The sequence below is a fragment of the Heterodontus francisci genome, chromosome 3 (genome assembly GCF_036365525.1).
Source record: "Heterodontus francisci isolate sHetFra1 chromosome 3, sHetFra1.hap1, whole genome shotgun sequence".
In the NCBI taxonomy this organism is placed as follows: domain Eukaryota; kingdom Metazoa; phylum Chordata; class Chondrichthyes; order Heterodontiformes; family Heterodontidae; genus Heterodontus; species Heterodontus francisci.
The window spans coordinates 156459272-156483214 of NC_090373.1; the positions used below are offsets into that span (position 1 = coordinate 156459272).

Sequence of the window (23943 nt, forward strand, 5' to 3'; positions counted from 1 at the left end):
CCAGTAATTCTGTTTGTTGTAGAGATGACAAATAGGATTAAACAGTGAAATAGACCCAAAAGACATCAAAGTTGCAGCATTAAGAATTTTGCGACGGTAAAACGTGTTTTCACGGGTCGGCTAGATGGTAACTAAAGGTTACGTCTTTAAAATCATTCATTAAAAGAATTAAAGGAGAGGGTTAGTACGTTTCTTTTTGGGGGCTATTCTGATCTATGTCAGAACTATGTGTCCTGGCCTGTCGGAAGACCTTACACAAATCAACGATTCTCGGAAGACCGCCATCATTAACAACGGGCTCAGTAGACTCAATGTGGACATTGCAGCACTTCAGGAGACACGCCTCCCCGCGAGTGGATCTCTAGCAGAGCAAGACGACACCTTCTTCTGGCAGGGCAGGGATCCTGAAGAACCAAGACAGCATGGAGTGGGCTTCGCCATCAGAAACTCCTTGCTCAGCATGATAGAGCCTCCCTCAAATGGCATACTGTCCATCCGACTGCTCACCACCTCTGGTCCAGTACACCTACTCAGCATCTATGCTCCAACACTCTGCTCCCCACCTGAAGTTAAAGATCAGTTCTACGAGGAACTCCATAACATCATTAGCAGCATCCCCAACACCGAACACCTATTCCTGCTGGGGGACTTTAATGCCAGGGTTGGGGCCGACCATAACTCATGGCCCTCCTGCCTTGGGCGCTATGGCGTTGGAAGGATGAATGAGAATGGGCAGAGGCTGCTTGAGTTGTGTACCTATCATAACCTCTGCATCACCAACTTGTTCTTTCACACTAAACCCTGTCACCAGGTTTCATGGAGGCACCCAAGATCGCGTCGTTGGCACCAGCTAGACCTCATTGTCACAAGGCGAGCCGCCTTAAACAGTGTTCAAATCACACGCAGCTTCCACAGTGCGGACTGCGACACCGACCACTCCCTGGTGTGCAGCAAGGTTAGACTCAGACCAAAGAAGTTGCATCATTCCAAGCAGAAGGGCCACCCACGCATCAACACGAGCAGAATTTCTCACCCACAGCTGTTACAAAAATTTCTAAATTCACTTGTAACAGCCCTTCAAAACACTCCCACAGGGGATGCTGAGACCAAGTGGGCCCACATCAGAGACGCCATCTATGAGTCAGCTTTGACCACCTATGGCAAAAGTGCAAAGAGAAATGCAGACTGGTTTCAATCTCATAATGAAGAGCTGGAACCTGTCATAGCCGCTAAGCGCATTGCACTGTTGAACTACAAGAAAGCCCCCAGCGCTTTAACATCCGCAGCACTTAAAGCAGCCAGAAGCACTGCACAAAGAACAGCCAGGTGCTGCGCAAACGATACTGGCAACACCTATGCAGTCATATTCAGCTGGCCTCAGACACCGGAAACATCAGAGGAATGTATGATGGCATGAAGAGAGCTCTTGGGCCAACCATCAAGAAGATCACCCCCCTCAAATCTAAATCAGGGGACATAATCACTGACCAACGCAAACAAATGGACCGCTGGGTTGAGCACTACTTAGAACTGTACTCCAGGGAAAATGTTGTCACTGAGACTGCCCTCAATGCAGCCCAGACTCTACCAGTCATGGATGAGCTGGACATACAGCCAACCAAATCGGAACTCAGTGATGCCATTGATTCTCTAGCCAGCGGAAAAGCCCCTGGGAAGGACAGCATTACCCCTGAAATAATCAAGAGTGCCAAGCCTGCTATACTCTCAGCACTACATGAACTGCTATGCCTGTGCTGGGACGAGGGAGCAGTACCTCAGGACATGCGCGATGCCAATATCATCACCCTCTATAAAAACAAAGGTGACCGCGGTGACTGCAACAACTACCGTGGAATCTCCCTGCTCAGCATAGTGGGGAAAGTCTTTGTTCGAGTCGCTCTGAACAGGCTCCAGAAGCTGGCCGAGCGCATCTACCCTGAGGCACAGTGTGGCTTTCGTGCAGAGAGATCGACTATTGACATGCTATTCTCCCTTCGTCAGATACAGGAGAAATGCCGTGAACAACAGATGCCCCTCTACATTGCTTTCATTGATCTCACCAAAGCCTTTGACCTCGTCAGCAGACGTGGTCTCTTCAGACTACTAGAAAAGATTGGATGCCCACCAAAGCTACTAAGTATCATCACCTCATTCCATGACAATATGAAAGGCACAATTCAACATGGTGGCTCCTCATCAGAGCACTTTCCTATCCTGAGTGGCGTGAAACAGGGCTGTGTTCTCGCACCCACTCTTTTTGGGATTTTCTTCTCCCTGCTGCTTTCACATGCGTTCAAGTCCTCTGAAGAAGGAATTTTCCTCCACACAAGATCAGGGGGCAGGTTGTTCAACCTTGCCCGTCTAAGAGCGAAGTCCAAAGTATGGAAAGTCCTCATCAGGGAACTCCTCTTTGCTGACGATGCTGCTTTAACATCTCACACTGAAGAGTGCCTGCAGAGTCTCATCGACAGGTTTGAGGCTGCCTGCAATGAATTTGGCCTAACCATCAGCCTCAAGAAAACGAACATCATGGGGCAGGACGTCACAAATGCTCCATCCATCAATATTGGCGACCACGCTCTGGAAGTGGTTCAAGAGTTCACCTACCTAGGCTCAACTATCACCAGTAACCTGTCTCTACATAGAACATAGAACATAGAAAATACAGCACAGAACAGGCCCTTCGGCCCACGATGTTGTGCCGATCCTTTGTCCTCTGTCAAGGACAATTTAATCTATACCCCATCATTCTCCTTTATCCATATACCTATCTAAAAGCCGTTTGAAAGTCCCTAAAGTTTCTGACTCAACAACTTCCCCAGGCAAGGCATTCCATGCCCCGACCACTCTCTGGGTAAAGAACCTTCCCCTGACATCCCCCCTATATCTCCCACCCTTCACCTTAAATTTATGACCCCTTGTAACGCTTTGCTCCACCCGGGGAAAAAGTTTCTGACTGTCTACCCTATCTATTCCCCTGATCATCTTATAAACCTCTATCATGTCACCCCTCATCCTTCTCCGTTCTAACGAGAAGAGGCCTAGAATGTTCAGCCTTTCCTCGTAAGACTTATTCTCCATTCCAGGCAACATCCTGGTAAATCTCCTCTGCACCCTCTCCAAGGCTTCCACATCCTTCCTAAAATGAGGCGACCAGAACTGCACACAGTACTCCAAATGAGGCCTTACCAAGGTCCTGTACAGCTGCATCATCACCTCACGGCTCTTAAATTCAATCCCTCTGCCAATGAACGCTAACACCCCATATGCCTTCTTCACAGCCCTATCCACTTGAGTTGCAACTTTCAACGATCTATGCACATAGACCCCAAGGTCTCTCTGCTCCTCCACATGCCCAAGAACCCTACCGTTAACCCAGTATTTTGCATTCGTGTTTGTCCTTCCAAAATGGACGACCTCACACTTTTCAGGGTTAAACTCCATCTGCCACTTTTCAGCCCAGCACTGCAACCTATCCAAGTCCCTTTGCAGACGACAATAGCCCTCCTCGGTATCCACAACTCCACCAACCTTTGTATCATCTGCAAATTTACTGACCCACCCTTCGACTTCCTCATCCAAGTCGTTAATAAAAATCACAAACAGGAGAGGACCCAGAACTGATCCCTGTGGCACGCCACTGGTAACTGGGCTCCAGGCTGAGTATTTACCATCTAAGACCACTCTCTGCCTTCTATCAGTTAGCCAATTCTTAATCCAACTGGCCACATTCCCCACTATCCCATGCCTCCTGACTTTCTCCATAAGTCTACCATGGGGGACCTTATCAAATGCCTTACTAAAATCCATGTACACCACATCCACTGGTTTACCCTCATCCACTTGCTTGGTCACCTGCTCAAAGAATTCAATCAGGCTTGTGAGGCAAGACCTACCCCTCACAAAACCGTGCTGACTGTCCCGAATCAAGCAGTGTCTTTCCAGATGCTCAGAAATCCTATCCCTCAGCACCTTTTCCATCAACTTGCCTACCACCGAAGTAAGACTAACTGGCCTGTAATTCCCAGGGTTGTTCCTATTCCCTTTCTTGAACAGGGGCACAACATTTGCCACCCTCCAATCACCTGGTACCACCCCCGTCAACAGAGAAGATGAAAAGATCATTGCCAGCGGCTCTGCAATTTCATCCCTTGCTTCCCATAACATCCTTGGATATACCCCGTCAGGCCCGGGAGACTTGTCTATCTTCAAGTTATTCAAAAACCCCAACACATCTTCCCTCCTAACGAGCACTTCCTCGAGCTTACCAGTCTGTTTCACACCGTCCTCTTCAGTAATACACCCCTTCTCATTCGTAAATACCGAAGAGAAGTACTCATTCAAAACCTCACTTATCTCTTCCGGCTCAACACACAGTCTCCCGCTATTGTCCTTGACCGGACCTACGGTCCCCCTAGTCATCCTCATATTTCTGACATACGCGTAAAAGGCCTTGGGGTTTTCTTTTATCCTACCCGCCAAGCATTTTTCATGCCCTCTCTTAGCTCTCCTAATCCCTTTCTTCAGATCCTTCCTGGCCATCTTGTATCCCTCCAGAGCTATGCCTGTGCCCTTTTTCCTCAACCTTATATACGCATCCTTCTTCTTCCTAACAAGACTCTCAACCTCTCTTGTCAACCACGGTTCCCTCACATGACCATCCCTTCCCTGTCTGACAGGGACATGCTTATCAATGGCCCCTACTATCTGCTCCTTGAAAAAGTTCCACATTTCGACCGTGCCCTTCCCTGCCAGCATATGCTCCCAACTTATGCTCCTCAGTTCCTGCCTGACAGCATCATATCTACCCTTCCCCCAATTGTAAACCTTGCCCTGTTGCACATACCTATCCCTCTCCATTACCACAGTGAATGCTACAGAATTGTGATCACTATCTCCAAAGTGCTCGCCCACCAACAGCTCTATCACTTGCCCTGGTTCATTACCTAGTACCAAATCCAATATTGCCTCCCCTCTGGTCGGGCAGTCTACATACTGAGTCAGAAAAGCTTCCTGGACATACTGCACAAACACTACCCCATCCAAACTATTCGATCTAAAGAGTTGCCAATCAATATTTGGGAAGTTGAAATCCCCCATAATTACTACCCTGTGACTTCTGCTCCTTTCCAAAATCTGTTTCCCAATCTGCTCTTCCACCTCCCTGCTGCTATTGGGGGGCCGATAGAAAACTCCCATCAAGGTGACTGCTCCTTTCCTGTTCCTGACCTCAACCCACAGTGCCTCAGTCGGCAGATCCTCCTCGAAAATTCTTTCAGCAGTTGTTACACTATTTCTAACTAACAATGCCACCCCCCCACCTCTTTTACCACCATTCCTAATCTTATGAAAACATCTATAACCAGGTACCTCCAAGAACCATTCCTCCCCCTCACCTATCCACGTTTCAGTGATGGCCACAACATCGTAGTCCCAAGTGCCCATCCACGCCTTCAATTCACTCACCTTATTCCTGATGCTTCTTGCGTTGAAGTATACGCACTTTAACCCTTCTCCGTGCCCATCTGTCCTCCGCGACAGTGCTACCTTCCCCAATACCTCACTACACTCTTTGTCTTTCTGAGTGGACCCACTGGTCCCTGGACTACAAGTCCGGTTCCCATCCCCCTCCCAAACTAGTTTAAACCCTCCCGAACAGTACTAGCAAACCTCCCTCCCAGGATATTGGTGCCCCTCTGGTTCAGATGCAGCCCGTCCTGTTTGAACAGGTCCCATCTTCCCCAGAATGCAGTCCAATTATCCAAGAACTGGAAGCCCTCCCTCTAGATGCAGAAATCAACAAGCGCATAGGAAAGGCTTCCACTGCTATGTCCAAACTGGTCAAGAGAGTGTGGGAAAATGGCGCACTGACACGGAACACAAAAGTCCGAGTGTATCAGGCCTATGGCAGCGAGGCCTGGACAACGTATGTCAGCCAAGAGCGACGTCTCAATTCATTCCATCTTCGCTGCCTCCGGAGAATACTTGGCATCAGGTGGCAGGACCGTATCTCCAACACAGAAGTCCTCGAGGCGGCCAACATCCCCAGCTTGTACACACTACTGAGTCAGCGGCGCTTGAGATGGCTTGGCCATGTGAGCCGCATGGAAGATGGCAGGATCCCCAAAGACACATTGTACAGCGAGCTCGGCACTGGTATCAGACCCACCGGCCGTCCATGTCTCCGCTTTAAAGACGTCTGCAAATGTGACATGCAATCCTGTGACATTGATCACAAGTCGTGGGAGTCAGTTGCCAGCATTCGCCAGAGCTGGCGGGCAACCATAAAGACGGGGCTAAAATGTGGCGAGTCGAAGAGACTTAGTAGTTGGCAGGAAAAAAGACAGAGGCGCAAGGGGAGAGCCAACTGTGCAACAGCCCCGACAAACACATTTCTCTGCAGCACCTGTGGAAGAGCCTGTCACTCTAGAATTGGCCTTTATAGCCACTCCAGGTGCTGCTTCACAAACCACTGACCACGTCCAGGCGCGTATCCATTGTCTCTCGAGATAAGGAGGCCAAAGAAGAAGAAGGAGAAGAAGATTCTGACTTTCCAGTAGTGGAAGCAGAATCCATGAAAACTCAGAAGAAAGTGGATAAATACAGGAACAAATTAAAATGAGATGGGGAATGGGCAGCTAATGGGACCAAGTGTAGAGCTCCTTCAGAAAGTCCACACAGCTTGATAGCCAAATGATTTTCTTCTGTCCTGAAAAATTCTACGATTCCACTAAAGCTCCTTTTGGGTCAGAAAGTGCATCAATTATTGTTCGTGAGGTGTGTTACCTCTCGGTATAAAATTTTCTATTATTCTCAAGTAACATTTTCACAACCCATTTAAAGTGTACTTTCCTGGAACTGTCAGACGGAAGTCTAACTCACGGTTATCTGCCACTAACTGAATTAGATTTACTGGAGCAATGCTCACTGTGGGAAAGCTGTGACTCGAGGGCGGAAATCCCAAAACAATTCTTCCGAGTGCTTCTGTACTTCCTGATCTGTTCTTGTTATAACTGTTCCTTAGCTAACCTATACCCTGTTATAAAACCTACTTCTCAAACCTTTTGCACTTTTGAGGGCAATAAATTCCGCTATCCATCCTCGCTCTACTTGCTTGGATCTCACACGGCACACATTTGGTTTGGGCTGTCAAACTGTTTCAGTGCACCCTTTGCTAGTACCCTTGTCAGCTAACCTGATGGAAGCCCGGTGACTCCATTCCGTCCGATGGTGTAGCGTCTGCCCACATCAGGGTGGCTAAGAACGGAAATTCAGCGGGTGCAGGAGCCATTGAACATATTTTCATTTAACACCGCATCTTTGTTGCACCGTCCTTGGCAGCAATACCAGATTTACACGGGATTACTGAAATCTTCCCCATCTCCAGCTTAGATTATTCACAATTCAGGCCCAAGTGTAAGTGACATACAGCGCTTTAGAATTTATAGTATGACCTTTATTATTTTGTACTTGGTATTCTGCAAGCTTTATATTTAAAAACACCCACAAAATATATTGCTTAAGGAATGTTTAGGGTTAAAAACACGCCAGCTGGATTTAGCAGCAGCATTAATCACTATATATAGCGAGATATATGACCCACCCTGTTACTGTATTAAAAATAGTTCCAAATAAGTATCTCGTGTTACCGCTATTTCAGCTGCAGACAACATGTGAAAATGCTATCCAACCGGTTACCAAGTGTGTCAGCGGCCTCCAATTCCCCGCACGACAACTAGCCCATTAGACACGGGATGTACAGCACTCTTCGCATCGTCGCTTTTCCAGACTGTTTTTTGGTGGGGGATGGGGGGCGGTGGGGCGAACAGTCACTGGCTGAGAAATCAATATGTACAAGCACACAAGAAACACAGCAAACAGACTAGCAGCCGAGTAACTCGGCACAGTGTGAAATACAGGAAGATTGACACCAATAAAGTGGCGTTGCCCAAGAAGCATGTGAAAATATTGAAAGAAGGGAATGGAAATTGGACTCTTCGCACCGTTAAAGCAAAGATAAAGAGATTGACACAAACACGCGTGACATTTTGACTTGGTAGATCTGTCAGAAGTAATAATGTCAGCTGGCGAGGTAAAGGGGCAGTTATTCTTGGCGGCACTGGCCAGCTCAACTTTGAAGAGTGTTACAGCATCTTTTACATAGAAAGCATAGAAAGTTTACGGAACAGAAAGAGGCCACTTGACCCACCGTGGCTGTGCCAGCCAAAAAACGTTCCAGCTATTCTAATCCCACCTTCCAGCATTTGGTCCCTAGCCCTGGAGATTATGGCACTTGATATACATATCCAGAATTCTTTTGATGAGTTGAGGCTTTCTGCCTCAACTATCCTTTCAGGCAGTGAGTTCCAGTCCCAACACCACTCTCTGGGTGAAAAAACTTTTCCTCATCTCCCCTCTAATCGTTCTACCAATCACTTTAAGTCTATGCCACCTCGTCACTGACCTCTCTGCTAAGGTAAATAGGCCCTTCACCTCCACTCTATCCAGGCTCCTCAAAATCTTATATAATCATATAACAGGAGACCAGTCAGACCATTGTGCCCATTCCAGCTATTTGAAAGAGCTGTCTAATTAGTTCCACTCCTCTGCTGTTGCCCCATAGCCCTACAAATTTCTTCTTGCATCCTCTAAAAGAGATAGAAAAGGTCTAAGTTTAACACCCAATCAAAAAAAAAAATTCTGTCCCGAATAACACTATACCACATAAACCCACAAGAGTATTTATTGACTTGTCAACTGAATGGTTCCTAGGATTAGATTTAAGTGGTCTGAATGGAGAACACCGTTTCATTTAAGAAATCCTGACTCAGTGTAGATAGTAATCCAATAATACTCTGCCTAACCCAGGTAACTAGATTAGATTAGATTAGATTAGATTAGAGATACAGCACTGAAACAGGCCCTTCGGCCCACCGAGTCTGTGCCGAGCATCAACCACCCATTTATACTAATCCTACATTAATCCCATATCCCTACCAAACATCCCCACCTGTCGCTGTATTTCCCTACCACCTACCTATACTAGTGACAATTTATAATGGCCAATTTACCTACCAACCTGCAAGTCTTTTGGCTTGTGGGAGGAAACCGGAGCACCCGGAGAAAACCCACGCAGACACAGGGAGAACTTGCAAACTCCACACAGGCAGTACCCAGAATCGAACCCGGGTCCCTGGAGCTGTGAGGCTGCGGTGCTAACCACTGCGCCACTGTGCCGCCCACTGTGTTGACATTCCTCCTTTGGTCCATCAATGGTTATGAACAGCTTTTGACCTAGCTTCCTAAAATCCAAGTAGAGAGTAGGATTATAGGAGTTATTGCTAGGTTGAGGATTGGTGGTGAAACCCAGAGGATTTTTTTTAAACGAACTGTATTAGCCTTTTTTTGTCATTGGATGTTTAAACTCTGAAAGAGGAATTTTGTAGACATCAAAAGTGTGGAACCACGTTGATGCAATTTTTTTGGTTTTCAGGAAGTTATGAATGAGCTCCTAGACTTGAAGTAAAGAATTCCTCAAAAACAAGATAATTAGTTAGAGAAATCTACTTAGTAGCAGGTCAATCACATCTGGAGAGCACTAGCTGTCCCCATGAGTCTAACCATACGAACTTAACTGAGGAACAGTGTTATTGTTTTGGTGTAGGGAACTATTACACCAGATTTGAAAATAATAGAAAATTCTATTAGGATTGTAAAGCATTGACTCTGGGGCCTGTAAAACCGTAGTGTACGATACAAGTGAGAAGGATTTGACTCAAACCCATCTTAGATCCTGAATTGTAGACCACAACATATGATAGGAATATGGAAAAAAAGATCAAGGTCTATCTAGTTCATCAGCTACCATCCCAGTATTTTCTTAATACAATAATGGAGTTAACTTACCATGGTAGTCAATCTTTATCAATTAATCTACAGCAGACCCAGACATGACAGGAGGAAAACCCCATTGTTAGAAAGCTTTAAGAATCACAGGCCCAAACTCATCTGTTCCTCCCAAGTACACTTCACTTACCATACATCATGTCTCAAAATACTAATTTTATCAAAAACAATTCCTGAAAGAACTTCCTAATTTGCATTTGAATACTATCTGCTTCCACTGTCTTCCAATGCAAGCAGCTAAATGCCCCTTTTTGCATTGTAATTTTAGAACATCGGAGTGATGGGCGGCACAGTGGCGCAGTGGTTAGCACCGCAGCCTCACAGCTCCAGGGACCCGGGTTCGATTCCGGGTACTGCCTGTGTGGAGTTTGCAAGTTCTCCCTGTGTCTGCGTGGGTTTTCTCCGGGTGCTCCGGTTTCCTCCCACAAGCCAAAAGACTTGCAGGTTGATAGGTAAATTGGCCATTATAAATTGTCACTGGTATAGGTAGGTGGTAGGGAAATATAGGGACAGGTGGGGATGTTTGGTAGGAATATGGGATTAGTATAAATGGGTGGTTGATGTTCGGCACAGACTCGGTGGGCCGAAGGGCCTGTTTCAGTGCTGTATCTCTAATCTAATCTAATCATAATCTGATGTGGAGCTTAATTCAGAGTTAGTTAGTGCTGGAAATACTCAGCAGGTTTGGAGAAGGTTGAGAGGAGGTTTAATAGAGGTTTTCAAAATCATGAGGGGTCTGAACCGGGTAGATAGGGAAAAAACTATTTCCATTGGTGGAGGGATTGAGAAGAGGGCACAGATTTAAGTAATTGGCAAAAGAAGCAATAGCAACATGAAGAAAAACTTTCATGCAGTGAGTGGTTAGAGTGTGGTAGACGCAGATTCAATCAAGGCATTCAAGAGGGAACTGGATTGTTATCTGAAAAGGAGAAATATAAAGGGCTACGGGGAGGTCAGGGAGTGGCACTAGGTAAAGTGCTCTTTTGGAGAGCCGGTGCAGACACGACAGGCTGAATGGCCCCTTTCTGTGCTGTAACAATTCTGTATGATGGCAGGTGTTATGTATTTGGTCAACTAAAAAGTGTACTAATGACTAGTACTGAAAGATGTGAAACAAATTTGTTCACTGGATCATGGTATTGCATGTACTTTGAGCTAGAAGCAATGGATTGCTCAGAGGTTTGCATGATTTTTTCACAGCTCAACATAATGGTGTCAGACAATGAGTTGGTTCTAAGGTCTATGACCATCAATTATTTTCAAAAATCCTTAGGCTTATTAGGTTTGGCAAGATAGTCTCTTAGAATTGCCAGACCTTTAATGGCAAGTATTAAAACCAGGACATGTGTTTTGGCAGGAATCAAGCTGAGTATCTAAACAATGAATTCAACACAAACATAAAAAATAAACTGATTTCAAACTTTATTAATACAGTTAAGATCAAATGATAATTTCAAACTGGCAATGATGTAAAGTAATTTGGGACCTGGGGAGATGCAATTTAGTTTCTGGTATTAGATGGGAGAGTTGTGTGGAGATGGTATCATTGACCTCAGTGACCCTGGGCTTGACAGGTTAAAAATCAGCCAGATATCTAGTGCCTGATTGCAATTTGGTGCCTCTTGCTAGAACACACAAGTATGGATGTCAATTGAGATCATTATCAGCCAAGACTGTGATGCCCTCATGAATGTAATTACCCCGTAATGCATATTATCTAGGTTTACAAGTGAAAAATGAGTACCTGGGCAAGGTACTGGAAGACTAGTACCTGTGGAACTATATGTCAAAGAACATACATACAAATTAGGAGCAGGAGTAGGCCACTCAGCCCTTCGAGCCTGCTCCTCCATTCAATAAGATCATGGCTGAACTGATTACTCCACATTTTGACCAACCCCCGATAACCTTCCACCCCCTTGCTTATCAAGAATCTATCTACCTCTGCCTTAAAAATATTCAAAGACCCTGCTTCCACTGCCTTTTGAAGAAGAGAATTCTAAAGACTCTTGACCCTCAGAGAAAAAAATTCTCATGTGTCTTAAATGGGCAACCCCTTATTTTTAAACAGTGACCCCTAGTTCTAGATTCTCCCACAAGGGGAAATATTCTTTCCACATCCATCTTGTCAAGACCCCTCAGGATCTTATATGTTTCAATCAAGTCGCCTCTTACTCTTCCAATTTCCAGCGGATACAAGCCTAGCCTGTCCAAACTTTCCTCGTAAGACAGCTTGCCCATTCCAGGTATTAGTCTAGTAAATCTTCTCTGTACTGCCTCCAATGCATTTAGATCCTTCCTTAAATAAAGAGACCAGCAGTCCAGATGTGGTCTCACTAATGCCCTTATAAGCTGAAGCGTAACCTCCCTACTGTTGTATTCAATTCCCCTCGCAATAAATGATAACATTCTATTAGCTTTCCTAATTACGTGCTGTACCTGCATACTAACCTTTTGCGATTCATGCACTAGGACACCCACATCCCTCTGCATCTCAGAGCTTTGCAATCTCTCACCATTTACATAATATGCTTTTATTCTTCCTGCCAACGTGGACCATTTCCCACATTATATCCATTTGCCAGGACTTTGCCCACTCACTTAACCTATCCATATCCCTTTGTAGCCCCTTATGTCCTCTTCACAAGTTATTTTCATATCTATCTTTGGGTCATCAGCAAATTTAGCAACCATACATTCGGTCCCTTCATCTAAGTCATTTATATAAATTGTAAAAAGTTGAGGCCCCAGCACAGATCCCTGTGGCACACCAGTTATTACATCTTGCCAACCAGAAAATGACCCATTTATGCCTGTTTCCTGTAAGCTAGCCAATCTTCTATCCATGTCAATATGTTACCCCCTACACCATGAGCTTTTATTTTCTGCAATAACCTTTGATGTGGCACCTTATCAAATGCCTTCTGGAGATCTAAGTACAATACATCCCCCGATTCCCCTTTATCCACAGCATTTGTAACTCCCTCAAAGATCCCCACAAAATCATGTTGACTCTGCCTGATTACCTTGAATTTCTCTAAATGCCCTGCTATAACGTCTTTAATAATAGCTTCTAACGTTTTCCCTAAGACAGATGTTAAGCTAACTGGCCTGTAGTTTCTTGCTTTCTGTCTCCCTCCCTTTTTGAATAAAGGAGTTACATTCGCTATTTTCCAATCTAATAGAACCTTCCCCGAATCTAGGAATTTTGGAAAATTAAAACTAGCGCATCAACTATCTCACTAGCCACTTCTTTTACAACCCTAGGATAAAGTCCATCAGGACCCGGGGACTTGTCAGCCCGCAGCTCCAACACCACTTCCCTGGTGATTGTAATTTTCTTGAGTTCCTCCTTTCCTTCCATTCCCTGACTTACAGCTAATACTGGGATGTTACTTGTATCTTCAATAGTGAAGACTGATGCAAAATATCTGTTCATTTAACCTGCCATCTCCTTATTATCCATTAATTCCCCAGACTCACTTTCTATAGGACCAACACTCACTTTGCTAACTCTTTTATGTTTTAAATATCTATAGAAACTCTTACTATCTGTCTTGATATTTCTAGTTAGCTTTCTCTCGTACTCTAATTTTACCTTCCTTATCAATTTCAGTCATTCTTTGTTTTTTTTAATATTCTGTTCAATCTTCTGACTTGCCTCCCATTTTTGTGCAATTATAGGCTTTTTCTTTAAGTTTGATACTATCTTTAACTGTTTTAGTTAACCACGGATGGCGGGACCCACCCTTGGAATTTTCCTTTCTCATTGAAATGTATCATTCTGTGTATTCTGAAATATCCCCTTAAATGTCTGCCACTGCATCTCTATTGACCTATCCCTTAACCTGATTTGCCAGTTCACTTTAGATAGCTCTGCTTTCATGCCTTCATAATTGCCCTTATTTAAATTTCAAATACTAGTCTTGGAGCCACCCTTCTCTCCCTCAAACTGAATGTAAAATTCAATCATATTATGATCGTTGTTACCTAGGGGGCGCCTTAACCATGAGGTCATTAATTAATCCTATCTCGTTGTACAATACCAGGTCTAGTATAGCCTGTTCTCTGGTTGGCTCTAGAATGTATTGTTCAAAGAAATTATCCCAAAAATATTCTATATACTCCTCATCTAGGCCATCTCTGGCCATCTGGTTTTTCCAGTCTATATGTAGGTTAAAATCCCCCATAATTATCGCTGCACCTTTCTGACAACTGCCATTATTTCTTCCTTTATACCCCAAGAGAAGGGTTGGGGGGGGGGGGGGGGGGTTAGGGAGAGATGCGGAGAAAGATGAAATGACTTCTGACAAACATTAATAAACAAAATGCACTGTCTTTGCAGTTCTCCAAATTGATGAGCTGAGTTTACTCCTAGTTAAGTGTAGATGATGTGAAATGAAAAACAGCAACATTAAAAAGAAAAATAATTGCTGGTAGTAGGGGAAATAAATTCAGAAAAACAGATATGGCAAATTGCATTTTATTTTTTCAGGTACTGAAACTGTGATACATTAATTCAGCATAAGAGACTGTGAACCTGAATTATTAGTTACTAGTGCCTTCTTCAATCAAGTTTTGAGGTAAAAATTACTTAGTGTAACAGTCAAATGCAATTGAAATACACTGAAATCACATGGTAAACATCTGGCTCTCTGAACTGACCTCTGAAATGGTATATTTTGCAGCTATTTTGTGATACATACATTAGAGGCTAAGGTAAGAAAAATAATTCATAAACCTATGCTCGATTTCTTTACACTACTTACACTTTTAAAAACTTCTAAATCGGTATTAGTATAACTTAATTCTACTGGGTCACAGAATATGGTTTACCAAATGCATCCAATGCTACTAGGATAAAGTCCCAAACTTCTCTCCCTCCTCCCAAATAGTGAAATTGCACATTACCGCAAAAAAGAGTAGGAGCTTTTGAAACTCCAAGGTGGGCTTTCTTTAACAAACAGTACACAAAAAACTAAGAGAATACAGAAAAGTTTGAATTTCCATGATCAGAGCACAGCAATATAAACTTATGTTGTTTACTGTGCCCCTGAACTTTCATGCTTTTGAATGGCTTTCTACAGTAAATATGTATGTAACCAAGTGCATGGAAACTGATATATTCTGATCTAGTGGGGTGGACTATTCTGTAAAGCTGCAAATTAACTGCCAACACCCAAGGTAAGCCACCATTTACATTTGAAAAGTAGAAGAAAGCTAAACTCATAGTGTTGTGCGTTTTATTTCATTTGTCTAAATAATGAAAATAATTAACAGTTCTAAATTAAATAACAAAGGTGAGTAACTGGTTATTGAAAGGAAAGGGATATAGCAGAAAAGTCTGAATTGTGATGAATCCAAAGTAACCCCCCCACCCCCACCACAATATATGAAGTGTCAGGACCCTATTTTTTTCCATGCCTTCCACATAGCTGCTAAATGTTAACTATTTTCTTTCAAACACATCTCATTTTGTAGGACTAGTTACTCCAATGACCTCTGAAAATACCCTTCAGTCCCACAGAACATACTACTTTTATGATATTTTACATTTAAAATTGAGACTATATATTGTAAGTTGGTTTACATATTTTGAACCTACTTCCTCAGTACCAAATATATCGAGAGATAACAAAGCCTATTTCAATTGACCCATTGAAGATGCAATGTTTCTGCAATGAAGGCATACATATCAGTGACCTCCTGAATTACTTTATCTGTTGGTTTTCCTGCGCCATGCCCAGCCTTGGTATCAATGTAGATGAACAGTGGATTAATCTGATTTGGACTCCGGCCAACAGCATGCTGCAGAGTAGCTATGAATTTCATAGAGTGGAGAGGAACTACACGATCATCATGGTCTGCAGTCATTAACAACATTGCTGGATATTGAATGCCATCTTCTGGAAGTTTAATATTATGAAGTGGAGAGTAACTAAAAAAGAAAATATAGCTGTCAATACTTTTAAGAATCGAGTATTACAGACACACTCTACCATGGCCTTAAATATGAAACAGAACACTTTACAAATCCCCAAAAAGAGTTAAGTTTAGACTTTAAGTTTACAATTAGGTTGAGATGTCCAATTTAAACACTACTCAATAATTTAGAATTTAAGCCACCTGTGACAAAATACATATTTGCAGAGAAAATTTACACATATTATGAAATTTACTCAATATTAAATACTATTCATTGAACTAATTGTAACTTAGGGCCATGACTTCAATGGCACATGACTAACATGACTAAGATACATCTTAGAGGTAATTACTACCTTCTTATATAAATTGAAAATAATCTTTAAATATTTTTGAATAAATAAAAATGGTCACAAATGATACAATTTACTGGCACTTTCACAGCATGAACAAATTACATCATATCTCTCTTTGGGACAGGAAGACTATTCCATCCCAGTCTTGATATATGAAACCTATAACTCAACTTTTCATAGGAGTTTAAGATGTCCCACATGTCCCTCGTCTGAATTCATCAGACCCCAATGACGAGCTACATCGGGACTGGTGTTCACAGCTCGCTGCTTTCATTCAAATGATGCCTGATACCAAATTTGGCTTGGACCTCAGTCTAGCACGGTGGAATACACAGAGAAATTGCTCAGCAACTTCCCGCCTATTTTAAGTGCAAGTCAAATTTCTTCTCTATTGAGTACTAATTTATCATTCTGATTCAGCTATTGCTACTATGTAGATTGGGCAGATTAATATGTGGTTTGACAGATAGTGCACAAGGAAATGTTTCAGACGTCTACGATACCGGGATAAATTCTAGGGAAGGGGAAGCTCAGTTAAGAGGAGTTGGGTTTTACCGAAGCCGAATCTACACCAGTGCCCTGACGAGAAAGGTAAATACAGTAGTAGGGAAAGATTTTACCCAGTGTCATGAAGCATACTATTTATTGCTGACATATTTGAAAATTATGCTGATCATGGAATATTGTAACGATGCTGCATCTTGATTTTTGCCTGCAGCAATAATGGACTATGTTTTATTAACTCAAATTCTTACTTGCTTGTTTATTTCAAAATATCTGTGCTTGCTCTTCAAATCAGTTTTGAATCCCAGACTGAGATGTGGCTGATTCTAGTTATGCATCTCTTTATTCTCAGAGATCCAACTGCCTTAAAAGTGACTGAAAGTAATTATTTCCCTTCTATTTCCTCACAATCTATCATGGAACATTTCTCATAGCTCCGAAGTATGTTCTTAAAGTGATCTTCTATAGACGTCTTTCAGCAGGCAATATGTCTCCTAAAAGAAAATTGATCCTGTTTTTACTGTCGGTTCACATTGGTATTTGCAGCAAGAGATGCTAGTTAGTGATTAGAAGCACAGCAGGGAACTTGGCTTATTCTCCCTCTGCAAAGTTAGGATACCGGAGATCCCTGTTGTGGGGCATCAGCTAACAGCACACACTAGGGATTGGATTTGGGAAGTTCCTGGTCTTTATGGCTCAGTTACTCACAACTTGATGTGGAAAGCTTCCAGATACAACTTACTTGATTAAATATTTAAACTGTTCCTTGCAGTCTGAACAGCCAAAGTCAGTGGTCCAGGCATGTCCAATGGTAAACTTGTGGAATTTGAGCATATCCATGACTCCCACCTGCACTACAGCACAGCCAAAGAGGTCAGGTCGCTGGTTCACGCAAGCCGCTGTAAAAAGAACGAGATAAAGAAACAGAAGAATGGTCAAAATGAAGCTACGGAGGCTTGACACATGCTAATGTGATGCGCGCGCACACACGCACACAGAAAGACACTAATGAACTTATTACATATAACTAATTATGCACTAACGGTCTAAAGCATGTCGAGAGACAACTCTTCATTGAATTAACTGAATAGAATTGATATCCAAAATCAATACCGAAAATCTAATATGCTTCATAAACAATTAATTTAGTTTGTAATGATTCATTTCTCAACACTTGATGCTACCTTTCGAAACTTGCATTATTTGTGAATCACATTACAGAGTAGATATGATTCCAATAGAGAAAAATACATTGAATTACAAAGTGCTTTTGTTTCTTGATAAACCAAAATTATATGTATAATATATTTGGGGCTAAATTGTTATCCCTTAGGATCAATCTAAATGTAGTAGTAACTTTATTTGTAAATGATAATCTTAAAATATATTTTTGCAGTAGGAATGTTAGCTTTGATGAAGTAAACACAACTTTTGGCACAGACTATCAGCAAGAAGCATCTTAAGGTCAAATATAGCCGAGCCAGCAGTTGGGTAATGTTTTCCCTACTCATTCAAAGAACAAAGAACAAAGAAAATTACAGCACAGGAACAGGCCCTTCGGCCCTCCAAGCCTGCGCCGATCCAGATCCTCTATCTAAACATGTCGCCTATTTTCTAAGGGTCTGTATCTCTTTGCTTCCTGCCCATTCATGTATCTGTCTAGATACATCTTAAAAGACGCTATCGTGCCCACGTCTACCACCTCCACTGGCAACACGTTCCAGGCACCCACCACCCTCTGCGTAAAGAACTTTCCACGCATGTCCCCCCTAAACTTTTCCCCTTTCACTTTGAACTCGTGACCCCTAGTAATTGAATCCCCCACTCTGGGAAAAAGCTTCTTGCTACCCAACCTGTCGATACCTCTCATGATTTTGTACACCTCAATCAGGTCCCCCCTCAACCTCCGTCTTTCTAATGAAAATAATCCTAATCTACTCAACCTCTCTTCATAGCTAGCGCCCTCCATACCAGGCAACATCCTGGTGAACCTCCTCTGCACCCTCTCCAAAGCATCCACATCCTTTTGGTAATGTGGCGACCAGAACTGCAAGCAGTATTCCAAATGTGGCCGAACCAAAGTCCTATACAACTGTAACATGACCTGCCAACTCTTGTACTCAATACCCCGTCCGATGAAGGAAAGCATGCCGTATGCCTTCTTGACCACTCTATTGACCTGCGTTGCCACCTTCAGGGAACAATGGACCTGAACACCCAAATCTCTCTGTACATCAATTTTCCCCAGGACTTTTCCATTTACTGTATAGTTCACTCTTGAATTGGATCTTCCAAAATGCATCACCTCGCATTTGCCCTGATTGAACTCCATCTGCCATTTCTCTGCCCAACTCTCCAGTCTATCTATATTCTGCTGTATTCTCTGACAGTCCCCTTCAGTATCTGCTACTCCACCAATCTTAGTGTCGTCTGCAAACTTGCTAATCAGACCACCTATACTTTCCTCCAAATCATTCCAATGAAGAAAATGATTTTCTCTTTGTGCTGGATGTAGCAAATTATAAATTTATCTGTATCTATCAATTTGTTGAAATCATACAGGTTGTGCTCTCATTGAAAACCATACAAACATTTTTTGTGGGTATTCTTATTCTATTATGCCCACACTTACCAGTTATAGTCATGTTACGTTTACCAGTAAGTCGTGCTCCAACAAGATTTCCAATGCCAATCTTATGACTTACCTTTTGCAGCTCTCCTTTAACACCACAATCTAGTGCTGTCTGATCTGTTCTTTACAAATCACTCAAAATAAAGGTTTTAACAAAAATACACATTATGAAATTTATCGAATTGTCTTGTGTCTTTTAATGCATTAATTAAAACTTTGACTTGAAGACCTCAGCCCCTTCCAAAATTGGGCTTGAACTTGATATTTTTGCCAAGAGTTATGACTCTGTTTGCTAAATCCAAATTGTGTAGTCAGAGCATAAATGTATGTAAAATAAAAGCAAAATACTGCAGATGCTGGAAATCTGAAATAAAAACAAGAAATGTTGGAAATACTCAGGAGGTCTGGCAGCATCTGTGGAGAGAGAAGCAGAGTTAATGTATCAGGTCAGTGACCCTTCATCAGAACTGGCAAATATTAGAAATGTAAAAGATTTTAAGCAAGTAAAGCAGGGGGTGGGGCAAGAGGCAACAAAAGAGGTGTTGATAGGATAAGGTCACAGAGAATACCTGACCAGAAGGTCATGGAACAAAGGCAAACGGTATGCTAATAGTGTGCTGAAAGACAAAGCGTTAGTACAGAGAGGGTGTGAATAGACTGTAGAGCACAAAGTTGGTAGTTTAAGGCTGCCTTTTAGATCTGCAATCAGGAAGAAGGCCCACCACCATGGCCACATCTGGGTAACTAGGGATGGGGAAAAAATGCAGCCAAAGAATGTAAGCTGTAGATAAATTAATTACTTCTGGTCTGACCCATTAGGGTCATCTAGAAAGGAAGACAATTAATGTTTAAAATTTAATATGTGTGATGCGAAAGGCTTCATTTGTCAGAAAAGTCCTACATTGCTAGCTCAGCTTTCAATGTTGACTTATGGTGATAGCTGGAGTCCATGTTTTCTTGGAAGTTGGGACCAGCAGACCCGTTCACTCGCCTCCAGCATTCTCCCTCTACCTGGACCCCTCCCTCTGGCCTTTTACTTGCTCTTGATCTTTTCATTGAAAACTGTCGGCGAGACATCGGCCGTCTCAGTTTCTCTGCCCCCCCACCCCACTTCTGAATTTGCCGCACTCCATTCTCTCAGGTCTAACCCCGACATGGTCATCAAACCTGCAGATAAGGGTGGTGCTGCTGTTGTCTGGTAGACAACCTCTACCTTGCAGAGACTCAGCGCCAACTCTCAGATACTTCTTCCTACTTCCCCCTGGACCATGACCCCACCACTGAACATCAAGCTACTGTCCACAGAACTGTCACTGATCTCATATCCTCTGGAGATCCTCCCTCTACAGTTTCCAACCTCATAGTCCCTCAACCCCGGACAGTCCGCTTCTACCTCCTTCCCAAAATCCACAAACAGGACTGTCCTGGCAGACCCATTGTTTCAGCCTGTTCCTGCCCCACTGAACTTATTTCTTCCTATCTTGACTATCTTTTCTCCCCTGGTCCAGTCTCTTCCCACCTACATCCGTGACTCTTCTGACGTCTTATGTTATTTTGACAATTTCCAGTTTCCTGGCCCTAACTGCCTCTTCACTATGGATGTCCAATTTCTACACCTCCACCCCCCACCAGGACGGTTTGAAGGTTCTCTGCTTCTTCCTTGAACAGAGGCCCAGCATAACGAGACAATTCCTTCTTAGAAAATAAAAATTGCCACTTAATCAAGAGCCCCCAAACTTTGGTTTTACATTGTAGGTATAATAGAAGGTAAATAATATACAAACACAGTTATTATAATCTTTCTTTGGCTGCAAGCTGGACTTATTGCAGACAAAAATTAGTGTTAGTGACTATGCAATGAGGCAACATTGTTGCCTCTGGCCTGTGAAGTCTGGCACATAATTGGGAAAGTGGACAATTTAGGTTCAATCATGGTTATTCTGTAATGAAGCTATTGGATTACTCTACATGCGTGCAAACAATATGTTGCAAATAGATTAATTTAGAATGTCAAGTACAAATTAATGTGATGATAATGATTAAAGCAAAGGAGCATCACTTCTTTTAAAAAAACTTGCAGTAAAAATCATATACCAGAATTACACAGGTTAAAGACAAAAACAGAAATTGCTGGAAACATTCAGCAAGTCAGGCAACATCTGTCAAAAGAACACGAGTCAATGTTTTACAGGTGAAATCCTTCCTCAGAATAGAAGGTTAAAAATAAAACTGGTTTTCATGTACTGTAATCGCACATGTCAATGATGGTTCAATTAATTGGAGGAAAAAAGGTCTCAACTCAAATTACTTTATGGATACCCTGATGAATTTGAATTTGAGTAGTCATAAATCATTCCCATACAGGTTATAAGGAACTGACAGACAAAAGCAAAAGGATAAGTTCAGTACTGCTACTGTCTTCCAACTCTGCGTCCTCAAGCAATGCAAGTGAAGTCCCTGCAATGTGTTAAGGTAGCATATTAACCTATGGAAAATCTTTAATTGCCAATATACATGATTATGAAACAGCATACACACAAACAATACATCAACATACCCACTAATAGACCACCATTCGAGCCTCCATTAATGGTTAGTTTCTTTGAAGTAGTGTAACCCTTTTTGATGAGAACTTGGGCGGCACATTGAAAGTCATCAAAACAATTTTGCTTCTTTTCCAGCATACCTCCTGCAAACAGGCAACAAATACATTTTAGTTAGCTTACTATAATCAATTTGGTGGTCAGTTTCCAGTGCTCCAGCCAATATTATTTCTGTAATAAATTAAGAACCCATATGCATCCAAATACATTTATATCTTCCTGTTAACATACAGCAATATTAATATTAATCAAAGTATTCATGCAATACAGTTTCAACACATTTGCTACATTTAGAAAACCGAAATACACTGCATTAGAATTACTATTCCTAAAATGATAAATTAAGACAAATCTTACAATTCTGATCACATATAAAGTAAACGAAAATAATTTTTATCATGCAATCAAATCTCTAAATATGTGTTGGAGATATGCAACTAGTCGTTACTGGCAGAATTCTTTTTTTTTATTCATTCATGGGATGTGGGCGTCGCTGGCCAGGCCAAGCATTTATTGCCCATCCCTAATTGCCCTTGAGAAGGTGGTGGTGAGCTGCCTTCTTGAACCGCTGCAGTCCATTTGGGGTAGGTACACCCACAGTGCTGTTAGGAAGGGAGTTCCAGAATTTTGACCCAGCGACAGTGAAGGAATGGCGATATAGTTCCAAGTCAGGATGGTGTGTGACTTGGAGGGGAACCTGCAGGTGGTGGCGTTCCCATGCATTTCCTGCCCTTGTCCTTCTAGTTGGTAGAAGTCGCGGGTTTGGAAGGTGCTGCCTAAGCAGCCTTGGTGCGTTGCTGCAGTGCATCTTGTAGATGGTACACACTACTGCCGCTGTGCGTCGGTGGTGGAGGGAATGAATGTTTATAGATGGGGTGCCAATAAAGCAGGCTGCTTTGTCCTGGATGGTTTCGAGCTTCTTGAGTGTTGTTGGAGCTACACCCATCCAGGCAAGTGGAGAGTATTCCATCACACTCCTGACTTGTGCCTTGTAGATGGTGGACAGGCTCTGGGGAGTCAGGAGGTGACTTCCTCGCTGCAGGATTCCTAGCCTCTGACCTGCTCTTGTAGCCACGGTATTTATATGGCTACTCCAGTTCAGTTTCTGGTCAATGGTAGCTCCGAGGATGTTGATAGTGGGGGATACAGCAATGGTAATGCCATTGAATGTCAAGGGAAGATGGGTAGATTCTCTCTTGTTGGAGATGGTCATTGCCTGGTACTTGTGTGGCGCGAATGTTACTTGTCACTTATCAGCCCAAGCCTGGATATTGTCCAGGTCTTGCTGCATTTCTACATGGACTACTTCAGTATCTGAGGAGTCACGAATGGTGAACATTGTGCAATCATCAGCGAACATCCCCACTTCCGACCTTATGATTGAAGGTCATTGATGAAGCAGCTGAAGATGGTTGGGCCGAGGACACTACCCTGAGGAACTCCTGCAGTGATGCCCTGGAGCTCAGATGATTGATATCCAACCAACACAACCATCTTCCTTTGCGCTAGGTATGACTCTAGCCAGCGGAGGGTTTTCCCCCTGATTCCCATTGATCTCAGTTTTGCTAGGGCTTCTTGATGTCATACTCGGTCAAATGCTGCCTTGATGTCAAGGGCAGTCACTCTCACCTCACCTCGGATTCTGCTCTTTTGTCCATGTTTTAACCAAGGCTGTAATGAGGTCAGGAGCTGAGTGGCACTGACGGAACCCAAACTGAGTGTCACTGAGCAGGTTATTGCTAAGCAAGTGCTGCTTGATGGCACTGTTGATGACACCCTCCATCACTTTACTGATGATTGAGAGTAAGCTGATGGGGCGCTAATTGGCCAGGTTGGACTAGTCTTGCTTTTTGTGTACAGGACATACCTGGGCAATTTTCCACATTGCCGGGTAGATGCCAGTGTTGTAGCTATACTGGAACAGCATGGCTAGGGGCATGGCAAGTTCTGGAGCACAGGTCTTCAGTACTATTGCCGGAATATTGTCAGGGCCCATAGCCTTTGCAGTATCCAGTGC

The 23943-nt window shown here is 43.0% G+C and overlaps 1 protein-coding gene across 1 annotated transcript in view; it reads right to left on the reverse strand.

Annotated features, from left to right (window-relative positions):
- Nucleotides 1-14373: 14373 nt before the first annotated feature.
- The window catches only part of LOC137362624 (prolyl endopeptidase-like), a 173453-nt gene continuing 163883 nt past the window's right edge, over nt 14374-23943 (reverse strand). Inside the window, exons 13-15 of the mRNA XM_068026980.1 lie at nt 21881-22012; nt 17434-17590; nt 14374-15844 (exon numbers count right to left, since the gene is read on the reverse strand). Coding sequence (XP_067883081.1) covers nt 15553-15844; nt 17434-17590; nt 21881-22012 — 581 coding nt within the window. The 3' untranslated portion in view covers nt 14374-15552. The remainder of the gene's footprint in view (nt 15845-17433; nt 17591-21880; nt 22013-23943) is intronic.